The sequence below is a fragment of the Pinus tabuliformis genome, chromosome Q (assembly GCF_031772625.1).
Source record: "Pinus tabuliformis cultivar Carrire ecotype Pingquan chromosome Q, CPIR1, whole genome shotgun sequence".
Taxonomy (NCBI): Eukaryota; Viridiplantae; Streptophyta; class Pinopsida; order Pinales; family Pinaceae; genus Pinus; species Pinus tabuliformis.
In genome coordinates, this window is record NC_142296.1 from 984,103,776 (window position 1) to 984,127,717 (window position 23,942).

At 39.8% G+C, this 23,942-nt stretch overlaps 1 protein-coding gene across 2 annotated transcripts; it reads right to left on the reverse strand.

Annotated features, from left to right (window-relative positions):
* Positions 1 to 16,781: 16,781 nt before the first annotated feature.
* LOC149222765 (uncharacterized) lies at positions 16,782 to 17,536 on the reverse strand. Of its 2 annotated transcripts, XM_089383152.1 has the most exons (3): positions 17,257 to 17,536; positions 17,067 to 17,131; positions 16,782 to 16,953 (listed from the first exon to the last, which is right to left on the reverse strand). In XM_089383152.1, exons 1-3 carry the CDS (start codon positions 17,417 to 17,419, stop codon positions 16,831 to 16,833), a joined length of 351 nt encoding a protein of 116 aa, XP_089239278.1. In that variant the 5' UTR covers positions 17,420 to 17,536; the 3' UTR covers positions 16,782 to 16,830. The 2 variants fall into 2 exon arrangements, 1 of the variants encoding a protein (XP_089239278.1); XR_016248926.1 differs by having other exon boundaries at positions 16,814 to 17,131; positions 17,223 to 17,319.
* Positions 17,537 to 23,942: the final 6,406 nt, after the last annotated feature.

A 23,942-nucleotide genomic window follows, 5' to 3' on the forward strand; every position in this document is an offset into this window, starting at 1 on the left:
AAGCTTCTAAAAAAGGAACAAAGAGGTGTAATTGATCAATTATGTTTGCTAGATGTTTCCACATTGGAATCATCTATCTCTCCAGATCTCCAAAAATTCCTGGACAATCATTCCAAGGTATTTGAGACTCCCAAAGGTCTCCCACCTATGCATGATCATGATCATGCTATTCATCTGATTCCAGGAAGTGTTCCTCCAAACATCAGGCCGTACAGATATCCCTATGTCCAAAAGAGTGAAATTGAACGTATGGTTGCAGAAATGCTAGAGGCTGGTATAATTCAACTAAGTCAAAGTTCTTTCTCTGCTCCAGTAGTATTGGTGCACAAGAAGGATGGATCATGGTGCATGTGTCCTGATTATAGGGAGCTCAACAAGCTCACTATTAAAGATAAATTCCCCATTCCTGTCATTGATGAATTACTGGATGAATTGCATGGATCAATTTACTTCACCAAGTTGGATCTTCGTTCAGGATATCATCAAATCAGAATGAAGACTGAAGACATTCCGAAAATAGCATTTAGAACTCATGAGGGTCATTATGAATTTTTGGTCATGCCTTTTGGCCTTACCAATGCACCTTCAACATTTCAAGGTTTGATGAATTCAATTTTCAAACCATTCCTTAGAAAATTTGTGTTAGTATTTTTTGATGATATACTAATCTACAACAAGTCTTGGAAGGATCATGTTGAACATGTTGACAGGGTGCTACAACTATTGGAGGAGAAACAATTATATGCAAAAAGATCCAAATGTTTCTTTGGAGTCCAGGAGGTGGAATATCTGGGTCATATTGTATCTCATGAAGGAGTTAAGGTAGACCTTAGAAAAATTAAAGCCATTAAGGAATGGAAAATCCCCACATCCATAAAGCATCTGCGAGGATTTCTTGGGTTGACAGGGTATTATCGCAAGTTTGTTAAGAATTATGGGAGAATAACAGCACCTCTAACAACATTATTGAAGAAAGATGCATTTTCATGGACTCCGGAAGCAACAAAGGCCTTTGAACATCTTAAAGAGGCAATGTGCCAAGCACCGGTCTTAGCTACACCAGACTTCACAAAAACCTTTATTGTGGAATGTGATGCTTCAGGAAATGGAATTGGTGTTGTTCTAATGCAAGATGAAAGACCCATTGCTTTTGAAAGTCGTCCAATCAAGGGAAAGTTTTTAAGCAAAGCTATTTATGATAAGGAAATGTTGGCAATACTCCATGCACTTAAGAAATGACGACCCTACCTAAAGGGAAGACACTTCAAGGTAAAAACGGATCATGATAGCCTTAAATAATTTTTAGAACAAAGATTATCCTTTGAAGAGCAACAAAAGTGGGTCACAAAGATGTTGGGTTATGACTTTGAAATCATCTACAAAAAAGGGAAGCAAAATGTGGTGGCAGATGCACTCTCAAGAAAGGATGAGGATGTGGAAGCATTGTTGTGCACCATTTCTATTATCCAACCAGATTGGATAAACGAAGAAAGGGAGGAATGGAAGAAGGATGAAGAAGTGTGGGCACTTATTCGAAAGTTACAACAAGATTCCAGTACGTCTGATACATTTAGTTGGCAAAATGATTCGTTATGGTACAAAGATCGCTTATTCATATGTAAGAATTCCCAGCTAAAACAAAAGATTCTTATGGAATTGCACATTTCTCCCTTAGGAGGGCACTCAGGATTTTTAAAAACTTACCATAGGGTTAAGAAGGAATTTTTTTGGGATGGCCTTAAATCAGATATTCAAAAGTTTGTGGTGGAATGTTTAGTTTGCCAACAAAATAAAGTTGAAACAATTAAGACACCGGGTCTATTACAACCTTTATCCATTCCAAGCCAGTGTTGGGAGGAGGTTTCAATGGATTTTATCACAGGTTTACCCAAGTCTGAGGGAAAGAGTGTCATCATGGTGGTAGTTGACAGACTTACCAAGTATGCACACTTTTGTGCATTATCACATCCATTTAAAGCCAGTACATTTTCTACTGCATTTTTGGAAACAATTCAAAAGCTACATGGAAACCCAAAGATTATTGTAAGTGACAGAGATCCCATTTTCACTGGAAATTTTTGGACAGAATTATTTTCTTGTCTTGGTACTCAATTAGCTCATAGCTCATCTTATCAACCTCAATCTGATGGGAAAACTGAGATAGTAAACAAATGTTTGGAAGGATATCTTCGTTGCTTTGTATCTGATAAATAGACACAATGGGTCAAATGGTTGCCTCTGGCTGAATGGTGGTATAACACTTCCTTCTATACAACAACAAAAATGACCCCATTTATGGCACTTTATGGGTATCAACCACCATCCATCACATCATATTTAAGAGAAAATTCTAAGGTTCATGCAGTGGAACATCATATCGAACATCAACAAAAAGTCCTCCAACTCTTAAAGGATAACCTCGTGTTGGCACATAATAGAATGAAACAATAGGCAGATCAACATCGCAGTGAAAGAAGTTTTGATGTATGTGATTGGGTATTCCTATGGCTACAACCATATAAGAAAATGTCCCTCAAGCAAGCTAAGAAGGATAATAAATTATCACCAAAGTATTATGGTCCGTACAAGGTGTTGCAAAAGATTGGTACTATGGCATACAAATTGGAGCTTCCTGTAGCTTCTCGATTGCACCCAGTTTTCCATGTTTCATGTTTAAAGAAGGTTATAGGCGACAAGCTCCCAGTTCAAACAATATTGCCAGAACTTGACGAGGAAGGAAAAATTATATTGGAACCGGAAGTAGTCACAGAAACAAGAACTCGACAGCTATGAAATCGATCAATTTCGGAGTATCTTATCAAGTGGAAGAACTTATCCACTGAAGATTCCACATGGGAGGATGAGAATTTTATACAGAAGTATCCAGAACTACTCAAGCGTTGAGGACAACACTTTTTTGAAGGAGAGGGGCATGTTGGGTCCCTATAATACTAGTGATTACCCCATTACTATTGTAGTTATACCCCTTATATTGTTGTGCCCCTATTGCCCCTATATTGTTATTACTGTGCCCCATAGAATCCCTCTATTGTTATTTTTTGTGGCTTTATATTATTATTATTAGGTCGGCTGGGTTATATTGTGACTCCTTAGACTCCTATATATAGAAAGGAGGTTTTGTCATTTGAATCATCCAAGAATTGTTCATTTATGTAATGTAAAGGAGGTTGCTCCATCGAAGAGGCTAAATTCTAAGGCGTTGATCTATCTTTTCCATCTTTTCTTGAGCTCGTTTCATAACAATCTTGGACCTATCTTATTACATAATCAATAGAATAGGAACTTGCTTCAAGAGTTCCACTAATTTCATGGATATCTGCTTGAAGCGCTTCAAATTCCTTTCCATGGCATTCCATAGTGTATACCGTCCTTTCCAAGTTTTTTTGAACATCTTGGATTTTATCTGACAGTGCTGTTTCATCTTGGTCCATTGGATTAGACCTAGAGGTCATCATCGTAACTTGCTTCCTTAAGACTTTGGTTTGACCTTGTTAAGGCTCACTTCGTTTCCCCCCCGATGTAACCTATATCAAGAACCAATAGCTAAAAACCCCTTGCCCACATGGAAATCAATTACATATTCCCCTTCTTGGAATAACTTCTGAGATAGAAATACAACTATCTTTGCAATATTCTTTTGGCTTTGCTTCTTCTCTAGGTAACTACAACCTCCTTTTCTAGTTGTAGATCGTTGCATGAACCTATTGTTGTGCTTCGTTGATACCACCTTCATGTGGTAAAGAATTGCACTATCTCTTCTTGTGGTAGCTCTAATACCACCTCTGTGTGATGAAGAGTTATATTATCTCTTCTTGTGTGTGTAGCTCTTATACTACCTATCACGACCCTAGGGGCTCGTATGGTTACAAAGAACTTTGATGGGTGTACTTCAACTCCTTGATCATGTGGCACCGATGTGTTTTGCAACTACCTAATGTAGTGCAAAATTACTCCACCCAAAATAGATCTCATAATGGACTTACTTATATAGTTTGTATATTATCAGTTACTAAGTGACATATCAGGACCATTCAATATAGTGCAAGTAAAGTGTATTGTCACTTCTACTCTTGTTCAGTAATCATTCATAATCAAAATGTAAAGACATCGCATCATCATCATCAATACAAGTTCCATATGCACAATTTTATTTGAAACATACCTTAGACATTCTGCTTTTATTAAATCACAAATTTTATATAAAATTTCGAGACAATAGCTCAGTCTCACAAAGTATAATGCCAAAAACCCCGAAGAAACTCAAGGAAAATATAGTTCACTTGATTCTACCCTACACGGGTCACCCTTCCACTCTAATCGACACATTTTTGTTCAATCTACTTCCTTTGCTTTGGGTCTGCATGACCACAACCCCACTGAGCTACTTTTCCTTCCCTTTGATTTCACCCTATTCGTCACACTTTGCTTGCAATTTGTGTCTTCGTTGCTTCTCCCTTTGTGCGCTTCACTTCTATTTATATGTCACTCAGTTAATAGTTATGAATCCTCACGCAACCCTTTGCTTATGATTGGGCCAGTCCCATTGTTTGTAACATACTTCAGTTGTGGCGTGGGTTTCCTTTTGACCCTACCATTCTGGTCTGGGATCGATTCGCTGCTCCACTACGACTTCAGGTTAGGTTGGTCTCCCATCATCCCACTCATCCTTCCTTGCTTGTCCACTGCTCGGCCCTTCACTCGCTTCCTTTCGCACCACTTAGTCTTTCACCTCGCATGCTTTCCCACTACTCATTCCATCGCAATGTGGTACCTCTGGCCAACGCGAATGTTTTGTTATTCGCCACTCGATCGAGTCATCTCGGGGTTGTATGTCTTGGTTGTGCCATGCCCATGTGGTGCTTGTGCCACGCAGCATAAATGCAAGAAACCTCTACTTTGACTTTTCGACACCCATGTTGACGCACCCTTACCCAACCTCCACTTTCATCTCATTTCTTGTGATTTCTTTGTTGCAAATTGTGCAATAAGATATCGCCCACAATACAAGTCAATTAAAGGTCAACTCAACTCTAAGGCCTAGCATTAGACATTCTAACAACCTCTATGCACTGTGCGAGAACATTTATAAATCTTTTACACAATACAAGTCAATTAAAGGTCAACTCAACTCTAAGGCCTAGCATTAGACATTCTAACAACCTCTATGCACTGTGCGAAAACATTTATAAATCTTTTACAGCTTACTTCGACACTACTGTGAGAAAACCCTAAATTTTATACAAAACATTCAATAAATTGTGAGATTTTTTTTGGCAAAAATGATTATGTGAATTTTTAAAAGCTTACCAAATGAATTCTTGCTCAAGATATTAATGGAATTTCCTTCATACATACGCCGATAGAATTTAGAAGTTGTCACTACCGAATCTACGGAAAGATCCAGTTCAGTGCCTAAGACTAATAAGAACAACATTAATTTGTGTATTTCTCACAAACGAGACTTACGATAACGAAAGTGAAAGTTATTTATTGTGGCTGGGCATATCACAAGATATTATGCGAGCATTCTACCATTGACAATTATATTTGTAGAGCTATAATATCATTAATGGGGTGGAACAGTGTATGTCACTCATTAGATTTAATCAAATACAAAATCTAATTGTTAGCATGCTCTAATACATTAATAAAATATAACTCCACAAATATTAATTGCCATAAAATCCACAGTTCCATACACATGTGATTTATTTCTATATATCTGTACCGATACCTATGATCTGCTACCAAAAAGCTTACCATCATGAACTCTTCAGATATATGGCCCTGCAACTCCGTGAGCCAGAAAAAACCACGTCATCGGCGACCATTGCTATGAGTCTTCCCTTTCCACCGTAGCTTATAATATGCATCACCATCCACTGCTTCAAACATTCATTCATTAAATTCACAATATGTCTTTACAAATCCAAATACAGAGAGACAAATCCAAATACAGAGAGGTAATTAAACAAGGCTAGCTAATACTGACAGTATGGTTTACTTGTGTAGTGGGAATAACGTGAGTATCACACAACTCAAATTCCTCTGCTCGCCCATCATGTAACTTGTTGGTTATCTACTCCTCCAACTACCATTCCAAATTTTGTTCCATCAATCTCCTGTGAATGGAAAGCTATATGCAACAATATGAACCAAATAATGTTAATGTTAAGATAAATGTATATATTTAGAGAGTTGACTTAAGAAATTTCAAGAGCGTTCTTATCCTTAAAATTTTGTTCATCGAATTTCACAATATTCCTTAAATCTGCAATGAAATTAAATTCGATTACTATACCTTGGTTGCTATGAATGTGAAGAAGGAAAATGTGGGACGAATTGAAAGATTGTATTTTTAATCGTTTACCTATTTCGGGTCATTCGACAGTATTCCACGGTGCCTTCTTAGTGAACCATGGGTCAAGGGATAGGTAAAATTATTTGTTAAATATGATAAAAAAAAAATTGTTAGTCAAATTAAAATTATTAAAATGAGCATCAAAATTACAGAAACACTTAAATTTAACAAGTATTTCAGATATTAAATTCCCATTGGTCACATAAACCACTAAATATCTAATTTGCTACTTACATTTATTGAGTTGTATTTTCATATTTTCTATTAAAATCTGGTTAAAATTTTCTAAACAAATAATAAATGCATATGTTTTTGAAGTAAATCTATACCCTAAAGAAGACCCCACTTCTCTATTTCCTACCCTAAAATCCCTAGCTAGCTTGAGATAAAAAATAGTATCATGTACCTTATAGAAGGTAAGGTCCTTTTCTTTATTCCCCTCAAAGAGCTACAAGGTATTTTTACTCATACTATCTTTTGCCTCTTCAACACTAAGCAACACTTTTCTTATTGAGTCAAGAGGTTCTCTACAACCTAGTATAGGAGAGATGTTTTCATGTAAGGTTATTATTAAAGAAATTAATGTCGTCCATTATTAAAATACTTGAATTTGCATCTTAATTTTATATAACTTTATAGGAGAGATGTTGTCATGTAACTCTACATTTAAAAATAGTAAAATAATACATTAAATTGACAAATTAGAAATAGTGATAACAAAAGAAATTAATGTCGCCCATGATTAAAATACTTGAATTTGCATCTTAATTTGATATAAATTTATATAGAGATATTAAGTAATAGAAAGTAAACAAAAAAAATTTACCTTTTACTATAAGGAAAAAATGTAATTTCTTCACTACTTAATATGAAGATGAGTAAAAAAAAAAATTAATTCAGTTTTTAGTTGGAGGGGAAAATGTAATTTCTTTATTACTTAATATGGAGATAATAAGAAATAGTATTTTTTATATTACATGATGTATAATTCCTTATTTAATTACACTTTACCTATGATATATATATATATATATATATATATATATATATATATATATATATATATTTATATTTATATATATATCTTAATTTGACATAACTTTATATAGAGATATTAAGTAATAGAAAGTAAAAAAAAAAAAAAAATTACTTTTTACTAGGAGGAAAAAATGTTATTTCTTCACTATTTAATATGGAGATGGGTAAAAAAAAAAAAATTAATTTAGTTTTTAGTTTGGGGGAAAAATGTAATTTCTTTATTACTTAATATGGAGAGAATAAGAAAGTATTATTGATTAAGTGTAATGACCCTGGTAATTTGTAAATCTGGATAATTACTGTGGTAAAAACTGTGAAGTGGTTACTCATTGTTTGAATGACATTATTAATGAAAAGTTGATTATTGAATTATGTTACATGTGTATGTTCTTGAAAATGCTGGCAGCCTCCTGAAGGAGGATTTCTATTTTTAGTGAATCAGTTATAAAACTGATGCAACTGCTTCTCACCCAGGGAAAAGTCCTGGGAAGGAAAAGTCTCTGGGTTGTTGAGGAACAAGCAGAGAGAGGAATTCCATGAGAGAGCAGAGAATGAAAAGAGGTTAAGTCTGGTAATGACCAGATAACCTAGCACAGAGGTGCAAGAGTCTTGTTGAGGGCTGCAGGCCTGCAAGACGGCTCGGGGGGAGAATCCAGTGAAGTGGATCTCAAGGTTGGGAGGATAAGAGCAAAACCATTGCAGGTGATTCTCTGAAGAAGGCACGACGGTAGCAGATTACAGGTATGTGTTCTTAAATAACTCTGACTTGAGTAACAGGCAAAGATAGCACACAGACCGGTTCAGGTATTTAAGTTTCTTATCTGGTTATTGCTGTAGTGAATTATTAATCTTGCTGAACATTAAACAGTGATGGTAGAGCTGTCATATAGGTTAATACATATAAACTATCTGCAGATCTGACTTGGAAATAAATTGTCACAGTATAGACTAGAATGGTTAAATGAAAGGGCCGAGGCCCTCTGATAAAACAATAACTCAGAGAAATAAAAGTATCTGGAACGGCCGTAAGGGTTATGCTCATAGCTCAACCCACGGAACGTTTCACCATATTATATAACTGTGTGAGATGAACGAAAATATAGCAAATAATATAAAGCTGTGTAAGGGGAGCAATAACTACAGCAAGTATTAAATAGCTGTGCAAAGATGGTGCGTTAACGTTACATGCAGGCTGACGTTATGAATATAAGAGCATTAATGTACTTACAGATTAATAGTATGATTCTAATATGATACGGAAACTGGAAAATTAACATTATGCCTCTACCGGCTTAAACATCATGGTCGCGGGTATAACACCCTGTGTGTGGCAAAGGGGTTCGTCTTGCATTCATCAACCCGAATGCAAGCCTTAACCCTACAGCCGCATTAAGAAAATATGAAATATGGTAAAGAAATGAATACCAAATCTGATGCATGAACCTAACTACTCATAATAGACCTGAGTTCTTGCCATATGATTAAACTTCAAACCAAAGAGTCGACGGTCATACCAGTTCGAAACAGTACAAACCCTCACTGTGGCAAGTCCATCGATATTAAACTTCATATGCATGATTATAATAAACTGAAGTAATAGACAGTGGGTAAACCCCGAGAATCAATACAGGTTGTACATGAGAACCTTTAAATTTAACATCTAATGAACAGAGTAGCTTCGATATAGTCGACAGCATAAAAGAAATCACACGATTAATTCATTAAGAGACTGTAGCCGTGCATACAAAGATCAATATACAGGTAAACCATTTATATTAATAGCTTCAGGAACCGAAAGGGACTAAAGTCCAGAACATAAGGGTTCTATTAAAACTTATAAACCCTGAATGAAATTGTATCAACTCAAAATAGAGATTTAGTCTCAGATTCAAGTACCCATATACATAAATTTACAAATGGCTTGCAGCCGTAAGCAAATAAGTTGAACCCTCAGGGTTTCGCGAGATACAGGTCTGGCATGGGAAGAGCCGCCTGTAAATCGCAGCAAGGGCTTGAACAAATAACAATAAGACCTGAGAAAAGCAGGAATAGCAGGACATAAGCCTCGTCCGAACTGTGGAGACCTTCAATCCACCTAATCTTAGATATTCTTTATATAATTACGCCTGCAAGAATAAGAACTCACCTGGATTGACCGTGGGCCAGCACCCTCTTTCCGCAGGCAGTAGAGGCTGGAAGATCCAAACCCTCCTGCACAGGAAATAAGTTATTCATTATCTGTAATAGAGAAAAACGCAGGTGCAATGAAATACGTAATGAACTGTAGGGGTGTAAGACTGTAACCTGTGTGTTAGTGTTTTAAAACAGTTAGATTCATACCTGAACGAGAGAGGTGTAACTGGAACAATGCGGAGGAGGCTCTGCTGAGCGGAGGCACATTCTGGACGCAAATGAACTGAGGCCGATTAACTCGGTGGATTATATGCTGAAGGTCAAACCCTCGATTAACCTGAGCCCTACGATTACACGGATTGATCACCATCGTTCGTATGGGCGGGAAGGTTGGCGCGGAAACCACAGCTGTACAACCCTGAGCGTTCACATGGCAGTCACATGGCCTCCTTCCACCTGGCCACAGGATGGATGAGCTGGATTAACATCCGCCTTCCACCTGGTGCCGTGTTAAATAATTAAGGTTGCAATACATTAAGGCTATGGCAAGGGTTATGGCATAGTGCTGGAGTGGGTAGGTGTAACGTGAGCAAACCCGCATGGAAACCAACCTTATGCCAAGTCATAACTTATGCAGGTGAATCAAATAAAGTGCATTAAATTATAATGTTTTATAATGTTTGACAATGAACCGAATACCTTGTGATCACGGTGGCAAGTGATTTGTAAGGGTAGGTAATAATTTTTTTTTTAAGATAGATTGTGGTCGTGACAATGTGGTATCAGAGCAGAGGTTTCAAAACTGTGGCCTCTGGAACAGTAAAGATTATCTTATAATGAATATATGAAGACAATGCAGCTAATTGACTTTCTTGTGTACCAATTAGGAGACCCATACAGAGACAGCCTCTCCTAACAGCTAACAAGCAAGATGGAGGAAATGCCAGGAGCTGGTGGCATCCCTCAAGAAAATGCTGAGCTGTGGGTACAGCTTGGTGCTGAGACACGCAGTACCAATCTGGCGATACTGCAAACAGTCCAAGAGCTGAAAAGTGAAATGGCGCGTTTGCGAGAGGACAATGCGCGATTAACAATGGAGCAAGAAAGAATATTGAAAAGCTTGTCAGACAAACAAAATCCACCCTTAGCCAACCCCAGCGCGGAACAGCAAAGGGGAACTGAAGAACGGGATTATGCACCTGAGCTTTCAGAAGAACAGGAAGACCATTCTGATAATGTGCAAGAACAACAAACCTCAAAGAGACAGAAAATGGAGTTACAAGGGGAATTCCGAAAAATCAAACCTCCCCTTTTCGATGGTGAGCAGGAAGAAGCAGCAGAAGCTTGGTTGATTAACATTAACAAATATTTTCAACTGTACGAATATGATCAAAATCTGAAGGCGCGGCTGGCCATTTTCCAGCTGCAAGGCAAAGCCACCTTGTGGTGGGAAGAGATTAAAATCGTGAAGGGAGTAAGTGAGCAAAGCATAACCTGGGAAAAATTTCAGAAATACTTTAAGGAGAGGTATTTAACTGAGCGCTTCTATGATGAGAAGGCGCGAGAATTCCATGACTTACGATTAGGACAACAGTCCATGGATGAATTCATAAATCGCTTCACTTCTCTGCTTCGCTATGTGCCATACATAAAGGAGGAGAAGGCCAAGGTGCAGAGGTTCGTGAGTAGCCTACCAGCTTACATAAGGGAACGGATTGAGTTTGACAATCCCCGAACTATGGATGAGGCAATTCGAAAGGCTAGAATTTGTTATCAGCAGAACAAACAGAAAGGAGACATTCCAAACAAGAGATGGAATGAGAGAAAAGGCAACAGAGTTGCTGGAAACAACAAAGGCAGCCGTGGAAATGGCAGTAAGGGGGCTGGGAAGGGTCAGATCAGCAGAAACATAACCAAAGGCACCTTCCGAGCTAAGCCAAGCGAAAGCAGAATCAGCGAACCACCTGCTAGATCAGAGATTGAGGGAACCAGACCTCCAGTTCAGTGCTGGGTGTGTGGAGGACCGCACTACGCTAGGAATTGTCCACAGCGTAAAGGAGCTGATCAAATATCTCAAATCCATGAAGCCTCAACTGTTGGGGATGTGGCGCGCAGTGTACCAAGAATTAATGCAGCCTTAGAGGACCGGCAAGCGGAATACCAACCTTCCATGGTGGAATTCGAAGGTAAGATTTCAAACCTTTCTGTAGCTGTACTTATTGATCCAGGAGCTACTTTAAGTTATGTTAGTCCAAAAGTAGTGGAACATTGTAAGCTACCACTGGAAAAGTTCAAAAACCCATGGTTGGTCCAGTTAGCTACGGGAGCCAAAAGGCGGGTTTTAGCTAAAGTTAATAACTGTTCTTTCAGTATAGCTGGACAGCCTGTAACAGCAGACCTGAATGTACTTCCATTAGGCTCTTATGACATTCTTATTGGTATGGATTGGCTGGAAAAGCATTGGTCATTGGTGAATTGCAAAACCAAGACCATATACTACAAGGATGATTTGGGGCAGCAGCAAGAATTGCAGGGAATTAAACATCCTGTTCAGATTCGACCTATCACTGCAACTCAGTTAGCTAAATGTATTAGAAAGAAATGTCAGATCTATGCCATACAAGTTGGCTATGCAAACCAGAAAGATAAGATGTTTGCATTAGACAATATTCCAGTGGTACAGGAATTTATAGATGTTTTTCCTGAAGAGGTACCGGGGCTGCCTCCAAAGAGGGACATAGACTTCACTATAGAGCTGATACCGGGGGCAACACCAGTATCGCGGGCACCCTACCGAATGAGCGTACCAGAGTTAACAGAGTTGAAAATGCAGCTCCAAGAGTTGTTGGATAAACAGTACATACGTCCCAGTGTATCACCCTGGGGAGCTCCGGTATTATTTGTGAAGAAGAAGGATGGGACCCTGCGCATGTGCATAGATTACCGGCAGCTGAATAAGCTCACGGTCAAAAACAAGTACCCCTTACCCAGGATAGATGAACTCTTTGATCAAGTGAAAGGGGAAAAAGTGTTTTCCAAGATTGATCTGCGATCTGGTTATCATCAGATCAGGATTAAAGATGAGGACATTGCCAAAACTGCTTTCCGGACACGCTATGGGCACTACGAATTTGTAGTGCTACCTTTTGGTTTGACCAATGCACCTGCCACCTTCATGTGTATGATGAACAGCGTGTTTCATCGGTTTTTAGACAAATTTGTGCTGATATTTATTGACGATATTCTGATATACTCTCGCTCCCAGCAGGAACACGAAGAGCACCTTAGGTTGGTGTTGCAGACCCTTCGAGAACATCAGCTATACGCTAAGTTCAGCAAATGCGATTTCTTCAAGGAGGAAATTCAGTATTTGGGACACGTGATTACTAAGGAAGGAATTGCTGTAGACCCGGAGAAGATAAAAACCATTATGGAATGGCCCATACCCAAGGATGTTGCTGATATCAGATCCTTTATGGGATTAGCTGGATATTACCGGAGGTTTGTGGAAGGTTTCTCTAGGATAGCCTATCCTATTACCTCCTTACAGAAAAAGGGGAAGGTATTTAGGTGGACATCAGAATGTCAGCAGAGTTTTGACCGCCTGAAGCACCTACTTACCACTGCACCCATTTTGAGTATCGCTGATCCTAATAAGGATTATGTGGTATGCACCGATGCGAGCAAGGAGGGTGTGGGAGGAGTATTAATGCAGGAAGGAAAGGTAATAGCGTATGAATCAAGGAAGCTGAAGGAGCATGAACAGAGGTACTCTGCTTACGATCTGGAATTAACAGCTGTTATTCATGCGCTGAAAATGTGGCGACACTACCTCTTAGGGAGGAAATTCCTGCTGTTAACAGATCATCACAGCTTGACACATTATTTCAGCCAACCTACCTTGAATGCAAGACAAGGTCGTTGGGCAGATTTTCTAAGTGGATTTGATTTCGACATAAAGCATTTAAAGGGCAAGGAAAACCGAGTGGCGGATGCATTAAGTCGGAAGGTTCATTGTTTATGCGAACTTTCGGTCAGCAAATGGCAGACTTCATTAATTGAGCAAATAAAAACAGCAGCTGGTCTTGATTCTGAATACCAGCACTTAAAACAGCAAGTACAGCAATCTGATAAGGAAAAATTACAGCAAGGATACACACTGAATAGTGCTGGAATGCTGTGTTTTAATAAGAAAATGTATGTACCTGATGCAAATAACCTTAGAAGGCTGATTCTGGATGAGTTTCATGTCAGCCACTACACTGGTCATCCGGGGTACCAAAAGATGATCACTGCGCTTAAGAAGGAATACTATTGGCCAGGAATGAAGAAACAAGTAGTTGAGTACTTGGCACGGTGTTTGGAATGCCAGCAAATTAAGGCAGAGCATCAGCATCCCGCTGGACTGCTACAGCCTTTGCCCATTCCGGAGTGGAAATGGGAAACCATTTCCATGGATTTCATAACAGGGTTGCCCCGAACAAAGAAGGGCAACGACTCTATCATGGTAGTGGTTGATAAGTTAAGTAAAGCAGCGCACTTTATTCCTGTGCAGTCCACTTACAAGGCGGTGCAAATTGCTCATCTCTTCATGCAAAATGTGTTCCGACTGCATGGATTACCAAAGGTAATTATATCAGATCGCGATGTGAAATTCACCTCTACTTTTTGGAGGACATTGTTTGCCGAGTTGGGTACTCAGCTGAATTTCAGCACAGCTTATCACCCGCAGACCGATGGTCAAACCGAGCGAGTGAATCAGGTGCTGGAAGATATGTTGAGGGCGTATGTAATGCTGAAACCAGGTCAATGGGAAGAATATTTACATCTGGTCGAATTTGCGTATAATAATGGATATCACACTTCGACTCAGCTAAGTCCCTTTGAGGTCCTGTATGGACGAAAGTGTCGCACACCCTCAAGTTGGGGTGGACCTGAAGACAAGCTGAATTTGGGTCCGGAAATGCTTAAAGACATGGAAGACATGGTGAGAAAGGTGCGTGCAAACTTGAAAGCTGCACAAGACAGACAGAAAAGCTTTGCGGACAGGAAAAGAAGATTCACGGAATACAAAGTTGGCGACCATGTGTTTGTGAGGATTCAAACCAGAAGGAGCACCCTGCAGTGGAGTGGGTGCGCCAAGCTGGCTCCTCGATACTTTGGACCTTTTCAGGTCTTGGCTAGAGTAGGGCCAGTGGCCTACCAACTTGCCTTGCCAAGTCACATTAGGATTCATAATGTGTTTCACGTTTCTGTTCTAAAAAAATATGTCTATGATCCTAAACATGTCATTCAATGGCAAAATGTGCAGGTAAGAATTAATCCGGTTGTCTTTATTATGCAGCTACATGTAATAGGAAACTGATTAAAAGTATTGATTGCCTGCAGGTCGAACCGGAAGGCGAGGTTCTGGTCGAACCACAGAGCATTCTCGACCGGAGAGAAGTGCGGCTGCGGAAACGGGTTATTACCCAAGTTAAAGTGTTGTGGCAGCACTATGGGCCTGAGGAGGCTACATGGGAAGACGAAGAACTCGTTAGGAAAGTTTACCCACACTTATTTAATGAGAGAAGACATCGGGACGATGTCCAATCCCAGGGGGGGAAGATGTAATGACCCTGGTAACTTGTAAATCTGGATAATTACTGTGGTAAAAACTGTGAAGTGGTTACTCATTGTTTGAATGACATTATTAATGAAAAGTTGATTATTGAATTATGTTACATGTGTATGTTCTTGAAAATGCTGGCAGCCTCCTGAAGGAGGATTTCTATTTTTAGTGAATCAGTTATAAAACTGATGCAACTGCTTCTCACCCAGGGAAAAGTCCTGGGAAGGAAAAGTCTCTGGGTTGTTGAGGAACAAGCAAAGAGAGGAATTCCATGAGAGAGCAGAGAATGAAAAGAGGTTAAGTCTGGTAATGACCAGATAACCTAGCACAGAGGTGCAAGAGTCTTGTTGAGGGCTGCAGGCCTGCAAGACGGCTCGGGGGGAGAATCCAGTGAAGTGGATCTCAAGGTTGGGAGGATAAGAGCAAAACCATTGCAGGTGATTCTCTGAAGAAGGCACGACGGTAGCAGATTACAGGTATGTGTTCTTAAATAACTCTGACTTGAGTAACAGGCGAAGACAACACACAGACCGGTTCAGGTATTTAAGTTTCTTATCTGGTTATTTGCTGCAGTTAATTATTAATCTTGCTGAACATTAAACAGTGATAGTGGAGCTGTCATATAGGTTAATACATATAGTCTATCTGCAGATCTGACTTGGAATTAAATTATCACGGTATAGACTAGAATGGTTAAATAAAAGGGCCGAGGCCCTCTGATAAAACAATAACTCAGAGAAATAAAAGTATCTGGAACGGCCGTAAGGGTTATGCTCATAGCTCAACCCACGGAACGTTTCACCATATTATATAGCTGTGTGAGATGAATGAAAATATAGCGAATAATGTAAAGCTGTGTAAGGGGAGCAATAGCTACAGCAAAGTATTAAATAGCTATGCAAAGAAAGTGCGTTAACATTACATGCAGGCTAACATTACAAATGTGAGAGCATTAAGGTATTTACAGAATTAATGACATGATTCTAATATGCTACGGAAACTGGAAATTAATATTATGCCTCTACCGGCTTAAACATCATGGTCACGGGTATAACACCCTGTGTGTGTGGCAAAGGGGGTTGCCTTGCATTCATCGACCCGAATGCAAGCCTTAATCCCTACAGCCGCATTAAGAAAATATGAAATATGGTAAAGAAATGAATACCAAATCTGATGCATGAACCTAACTACTCATAATAGACCTGAGTTCTTGCCATATGATTAAACTTCAAACCAAAGAGTCGACGGTCATACCAGTTCGAAACAGTACAAACCCTCACTGTGGCAAGTCCATCGATATTAAACTTCATATGCATGATTATAATAAACTGAAGTAATAGACAGTGGGTAAACCCCGAGAATCAATACAGGTTGTACATGAGAACCTTTAAATTTAACATCTAATGAACAGAGTAGCTTCGATATAGTCGACAGCATAAAAGAAATCACACGATTAATTCATTAAGAGGCCGTAGCCATGCATATGATGATCAATATACAGGTAAACCATTTATAACAATAGCTTCAGGAACCGAAAGGGACTAAAGTCCAGAACATAAGGGTTCTATTAAAACATGCAAATATTTGAACATATAAACCCTGAATGTAACTGTATCAACTCAAAATAGAGATTTAGTCTCAGATTCAAGTACCCATATACATAAATTTACAAATGGCTTGCAGCCGTAAGCAAATAAGTTGAACCCTCAGGGTTTCGCGAGATACAGGTCTGGCATGGGAAGAGCCGCCTGTAAATCGCAGCAAGGGCTTGAACAAATAACAATAAGACCTGAGAAAAGCAGGAATAGCAGGACATAAGCCTCGTCCGAACTGTGGAGACCTTCAATCCACCTAATCTTCGATATCCTTTATATAATTACGTCTGCAAGAATAAGGACTCACCTGGAGTAACAGTAGGCCAGCACCCTCTTTCTGCAGGCAGTAGAGGCTGGAAGATCCAAACCCTCCTGCACAGGAGATAAGCTATTCATTAACTGTAATAGATAAACGCAGGTGCAATGGAATACACAGTGAACCGTAGGAGTATAAGACTATAACCTGTGTGTTAATGTTTAAACAGTGAGATTCATACCTGAGCGAGAGAGGTGTAACTGGAACGATGCGGAGGAGGCTCTGCTGAGCGGAGGCACATTCTGGACGCAAATGAACTGAGGCCGATTAACCCGGTGGATTATATGCTGAAGGTCAAACCCTCGATTAACCTGAGCCCTTCGATTACACGGATCGATCACCATCGTTCGTATGGGCGGGAAGGTTGGCGCGGAAACCACAGCTGTACAACCCTGAGCGTTCACATGGCAGTCACATGGCCTCCTTCCACCTGGCCACAGGATGGATGAGCTGGATTAACATCCGCCTTCCACCTGGTGCCGCGTTAAATAAACAAGAATGCAATACAATAAGGTTATGGCATAGTGCTGGAGTGGGTAGGTGTAGCGTGAGCAAACCCGCGTGGAAACCAACCTAATGCCAAGTCGTATCATATGCAGGTGAATTAAATAAAGTGCATAAATTATAATGTTTTACCATGAACCGAATACCTTGTGATCACGGTGGCAAGTGATCTGTAAGGGTTAGGTAATAATTTTTTTTTTAAGTTAGATTGTGGTCGTGACATTAAGATTCTAAAATTATCTATAACAAAGAAAAATTTAAGATGGGTTATCAATAAAATATTTTAACATGAAACATGTATAGGGAGAGAGATTGAAAGAATTCTTATTCCATTAATAACTACTTTCTAATTGAATGTATGAGGGAGATTTATATTTCTTTTAATTCTTAATATGGATTTGATATGTAATATTTTTGAAAATATTAATAATAAAAATAATTAAATGTCTGCATAGAATGAAAAATATGAGGGTGCATATTTTAACATTTTAATGTGGAGAAGGGAAATTATAACTAAAATATTTCAATGTCAACTACATATATATTACACTAGCCTAGATCCATCTTATCTCCCAATTTACCAAACCTTTAGAGAGATTAAGTTTCTTTTCACTGTAAAAAATGTTTGCTTCTCAACAAATTTGATCCCTCTCACTGCTTGATAGATTTAGAGTTAAGATGGATCTAGGCTAGTATTGAGCAAACAAGGACATAGTAAAAAAGATCAAAAGACAAGTATAAAATAATAATTTTACATCGTGCTTTTGAATTTTTGAAAATTTGATCTCAACCCTTAGTAAATCTAGAGTTTAAACCTAAGGTGGTATTGAGCAGATAAAAACCTAATAAAAAAGATCAAATATAAAATAATAATTTTACATTATCTTTTTAATTGATTAACTAATTAAAATTAAATAATTTCTCGCAACTATTTTTCAAATTTTCAACCACAAAAATAAAATATTAAAACAAATAAATTATTTCTTATTAAAATATTAAAAATTAAATTAAATAATTATTATTTAATAATAAAAATAATTATAAAATATTATTATCAAAATAAAATTAACTAGTCTAACTAAAATTTAAAAATGAGATTAAGGTGGATTTCATCTTGTAAAATTCTCAAAACTTAAAATTCACAGCAGGAACCTAAAAATATAATCGTATAAAAAAATGATGTAACCCACTCCAAGAGCCATCCCAGACAGAGATTTGCTTAAGGGCGCTTCCCAGCAATATCATGTTATAACATGATGATGATTATGGTTTTAGGAGCTCGCTTTGTGGAATGAGAGTTAAGAAATTATATTTATATTTATAATTTTCAAATTTGGTTCAGCTCAACTATATTTTCATATAAATTATTAAAGCAAAATATTTATTTTTTAACTAAATTGAAGTGATTTTTCTTCATTTAATTTTTTATTATTAAATTATATATTTAATTTATATTAATATTTTGTATTATATAAAAATATATTAATACTCACCCGAAAAAATTCATAAACACGATTTTAATAATAATATCATTCACATGGATAATAAAAAAGAAATTTGCACTGGCATGCATCTTAGCCAAAAATAATTTTTTGACTCTTTATTGGTTATCTGCCTTATAAATTTAGTCTTCATTTTATAGTGGTTCGTAGTCTTCTTCTATCCTTTTATAGGGGTTGGTTTTGTATTATTTAGAGTAGTTTAATTATTTTATAATTTATTTTTTATTAAATTTTAATGATATAATTTTTAAAAAGATTTTTTATTATTTAAAATGTGAAAAAGATTTTAAAATAATATTTATAATTTATATTTGTACTTTTAATTTCTAAGTAATTGAAACAAAAATTTGATAAAAAAAATTAAAATATAGAAGTGTTAGAATACCAATGTTATTTTTCTTCACAAACCATGAACTCTATATATAAGAAAGTTGTGGGTAGCTCCATTGTTGACCATTGTTGTCCCACCGATGTCTCACAGTTCTATCCAAAAAACTGCAATTAGTTTCTTTCCTTACCCATCTTTTGCTTTCTTCTTGTGGGAAGATACTACTCCCAGTTCCTGTAACATCCCTACTTTTGTTGCTTCTTGTTGCTCTAAAGCAGCCATGTTTTACTTAATGATCCAGGTGGATATTGGTGGCCACCTGCCAAGTCCACCTGGACCCCCACCATTGTCTTTCTCAGCATTTTCAGTTTCCTTAATTGTAGCACAACTTACTATTTTTAGCAGCTTTTCGGGTCCTGAACTTCCGGAGCCGTTTTGAGGCCCTAAACGACGTTTTTTGGGGAATCCGAGGGCAACACCAGTCCATTCCATGGACTGGTGTTGCCCGTTCCAACAATGATAGTGCTCGGATAGATCTTTCTAATGAGCTATTGTACGCGTCAAACGGAGATCATATGCCAAAGTTACGACCCCGGGAAGTTGATGTACCAACTTACCCCCAAACGGGGCCCACAGTTTGGCGTTTCATCTCCTAGGGTTAGGTTTTGGAATGTTAAGGGTTTTTCCATTGTTTCTCAACAATAAATAGGCCTTCGAGCCTCATTGTAACACAGTTCAGAGGCATGTAGCCATCACATCTCTTCTCAGAGATAAGCTACCATCGCCCTAGCTAGTTTATTTCCATTTCTGTCTGTAAGCATATTTCAGTATTTTCCATTAATGAAATGAAGTATTATTTCCGCTGCATCTTTGTGTATATGGTTATCTCTGTAATTTGTTGCGTTCCTGTTTAAATCCGGATGAGTGGTATCAGAGCGGTCTGCTTTTTCTCTGTTTTTCTTTGCATGTCCCCAACAAGGTCGGGATATAAGGAGTTAGGGCTTGAACTGGTTGAACCTTTGCAAGACCAGCCTCGCAAATCCCGACGGCCTCCCATGGCGAACGAGAAGAAAGACGAGGGGGCAGGAGATCCCATCAAAATCTTGCTCGAAGAAGCGCTCGAGCGACAACGGAACGCGATGATGGACAGTTTTGCGCAGATCCTTCAGCGGCTACCCAGAAGCGGCGCATCGGCTTCCAGCAGCTCCTCTGGAAACGCCACACCCTTTAAGGTATAAGTTAATTTTGAAATCCCCATATTCGAGGGTCAGATAGACGCCGATGCCGTAGATAAATGGTTAAATCTGCTAGAGGGTTATTTTTCTGTTCATGAATTTTCGAGTCGGGAAAAGATTGTTTTTGCTCTTCTCAAAGCAGCCCCCCACGTCAAGGACTGGTGGGAAACCTACTGCGAGCAGAAGGATGAAAGTACTGGCTCACTATTTTCAGCCGCACCCACCTGGGATTCGTTCCGGGATGCCATCAAGGAGCAGTACTACCCTGTCGGAAGCTATGAGGATGAATACATAAAGTGGACCACGCTGCGGTAGGGAAGGGACCAAGACGTGCCGGAGTTCACCAATCTTTTCCATACCCTTCGCACAAAGTTGGGTATCAAGGATTCAGAGCAACATTTGATACTCAAATACCGTGGCTGCCTGCACAAGTACATCCAGGAAGAAATACAGTTCCTAAACATCCCCTCGCTCGGCGCAGCATACCGGTATGCCGTCAAGGTCGAGCAAAAGTTTAAACAAAAGAAGCGAGACTTTGGATCTGCGAATCCAAAGCAGGGGAAAGGTGCCCCTAAACCACAGAACAAAGGACAAAGCCAAGGCGGGACAGCCCAAGACAACCAGCCGAAGCTGCAAGCAAAGAGCAACGCCGCGAAGCCGAGAAAGGACACTGGAAAATGGTGCGAGTTCCATAAGAGCTCCACTCACAACACAAGTGAGTGTCGGGCCAAGCAATCACTGGTGGCTGAGCTAAAGGTTTCAGAATCAGATGCATGTTCCGACTCTGAGTCAGAACCCGATAAGGGGTATGAAAAAGGGAAGCAGATCATTGATGCGGATCCCAGTGCCACTGTTGCTACCGCAAAGATCCAGAAAAATGAACCCGAAGATCCAGAGGAGGAGGAGCGTCTCTTCCACTCCCAGATGTGGGTAAAGGGCTCCCCGATACAGTTCATTGTTGATAGCGGGAGTCAAAAGAACCTCATTTCGGCAGAGGTCGTGAAGCGGTTGGGCTTACCGACCACAGCACATCCACAACCATACACCATTGGGTGGCTTCACCAAGGGCGAGATCTTCACGTGAGCCAGCAATGTCGCCTTCCATACAACATCAAGCCCTTCACGGATGAGGTATTGTGTGACATTGCTCCCCTTGAAGTTTGTGACGTATTACTAGGACAACCATACTTGTGGAAGCGACATGCTGTGTATGAATCAAGGCCCCGTGCTGTTATTATTACATTGGGAAATAAGTTGTTCAGGATACCAGAGGTAGCACCACCTGCCGCCATCTCTTTGATTACTGCAAAACAATGCAGTAAGATCATTTCCAAAACCAGGAAATTTGTTTTCCTGATGATACGCCCTCAAGGGAAGAAGAAGACAGTGGCCGCGGCCTCCAAACAGGGTCCCTCTGCACGGCAGCTACAGATGGACAAGATTGTGGAGGAGTACGAAGACATCTTCACCTCCCCGGCAGGGGTTCCTCTGCACTGTCAAGTCAAGCACTCCATCGATCTGACCCCAGGTGCGCCGCTACCCAATGGACCAATTTATCGGCGCTCCGTTCTGGAGAACAATGAAATCAAGAGACAGATTCAGGAGCTCCTGCAGAAAGGTCACATCCGTCCGAGTTCTTCGCCCTGTGGGAGCCCGATAGTGTTGGTACAGAAGAAGGATGGGACGTGGAGACTCTATATTGACTATCGGGCACTGAACAAGATCACTGTCTGTAATAGGTACCCGATCCCGCGGATTGATGACCTCCTAGACCAACTAAAGGGGGCGAAATATTTCAGCAAGATCGATCTGAAGTCAGGATATCACCAGGTACCAATTGAACCCTCAGATGTGTGGAAGACTGCCTTCAAATCCAAGGAGGGCCTCTTCGAATGGTTGGTCATGCCTTTTGGATTGACGAATGCTCCTGCAACCTTTATGAGGCTAATGGATGACATCTTGCGGCCATTCACCAACTCCTTTGTAGTAGTATACTTGGATGACATTCTGATCTTCAGCCAGAGTTGGGAAGAGCACCTCCAACACATCCGACAGGTTCTCCAAACACTGCGGCAACACAAGCTATGTGCCAATTTGGAGAAATGCATTTTTGGCATGACCGAGGTTCAGTATCTGGGATACATCATTGATGAACAAGGGGTGCATGTCGATCCAGCCAAGGTCCAAGTCATTCGGGATTAGCCCTCTCCAACCACTCTAACAGAGCTCCGCAGCTTTCTAGGTCTTGCCAACTTCTACCGCAGGTTTGTGTTGGGATTTTCTCATATTTCTTGGCCCTTGAGTCAAGTCACCAAGGGCGGGGCGAAAGCAAAATTCTTTTGGTCTGAATCTCAACAGAAGGCATTTAGGGAGTTGAAGGATCGCCTCTGCACAACACCAGTGCTCGCATTACCAGATTTACAACAACCATTTGAGGTCGAGACAGATGCCTCTGACTATGCTATTGGGGCAGTCCTTACTCAACATGGACATCCAGTGGCATATCACAGTGAAACACTTTCAGACACAGTCCGGAAGTACCCCACTTATGATAAAGAGATGTATTCCATTGTACAGGCCTGCCGACAATGGAAGCATTACATTTTGGGGAAGGAAACGGTCATCCACACAGACCACCGACCTCTGCAGTTCATACAGACCCAAGGGAAATTGCAGAATGATCGCCATCAGAAGTGGTCTACATACCTGCAACAGTTTCACTTGAATATCAAGTATAAAAAGGGCAGCACCAATAATGTTGCAGATTGCCTCAGTCGACCACCGATCATGGCGCTAACCACCGTGCTCAACTCTTGCGGGCACGAGACTTCTGATTGGCCACTTCTCTACAAAAGTGACCCAGAATTCGGCCACACATACCAGACACTCTTGGAGGGTCGGCAGGTTGCAGATTTTCACCTCCAAGATGCCCTATTATGCCACCTCGGTCACATTTGTGTTCCTTCAAGCGAGCGTGCCAAGATGATTTGGGAAGCACACTACAGTCGGGCTGCTGGGCATTTCGGGGTCGAGAAAACAGTGGCAGTACTGCAAAACTATTTCTATTGGCCGAATCTTCGACAGGATGTTGGAAAGTACATTCGATCATGTACTGCCTGTGCCATTGCCAAACCGACCATTAAGAAGCAAGGCCTCTATACCCCGTTGCCTACCCCTAGTCGACCTTGGGAATCCATCTCCATGGATTACATGTCAGGCCTTCCTTCCACTAAGCATGGAAATGACTGTGTTTTTGTGGTCGTCGACAGGTTCTCAAAGATGGCCATTATGATGGCCT

Coding starts and splice junctions, on each gene's coding strand:
- LOC149222765 (XM_089383152.1), bottom strand. CDS start 17,419: ATGGTGATCGATCCGTGTAATCGAAGGGCTCAGGTTAATCGAGGGTTT. Junction 17,132..17,256: donor GTTACACCTCTCTCGCTCAG/GTATGAATCTCA, acceptor TCTCCTGTGCAG/GAGGGTTTGGATCTTCCAGC. Junction 16,954..17,066: donor CTGGCCTACTGTTACTCCAG/GTGAGTCCTTAT, acceptor TGCTTTTCTCAG/GTCTTATTGTTATTTGTTCA.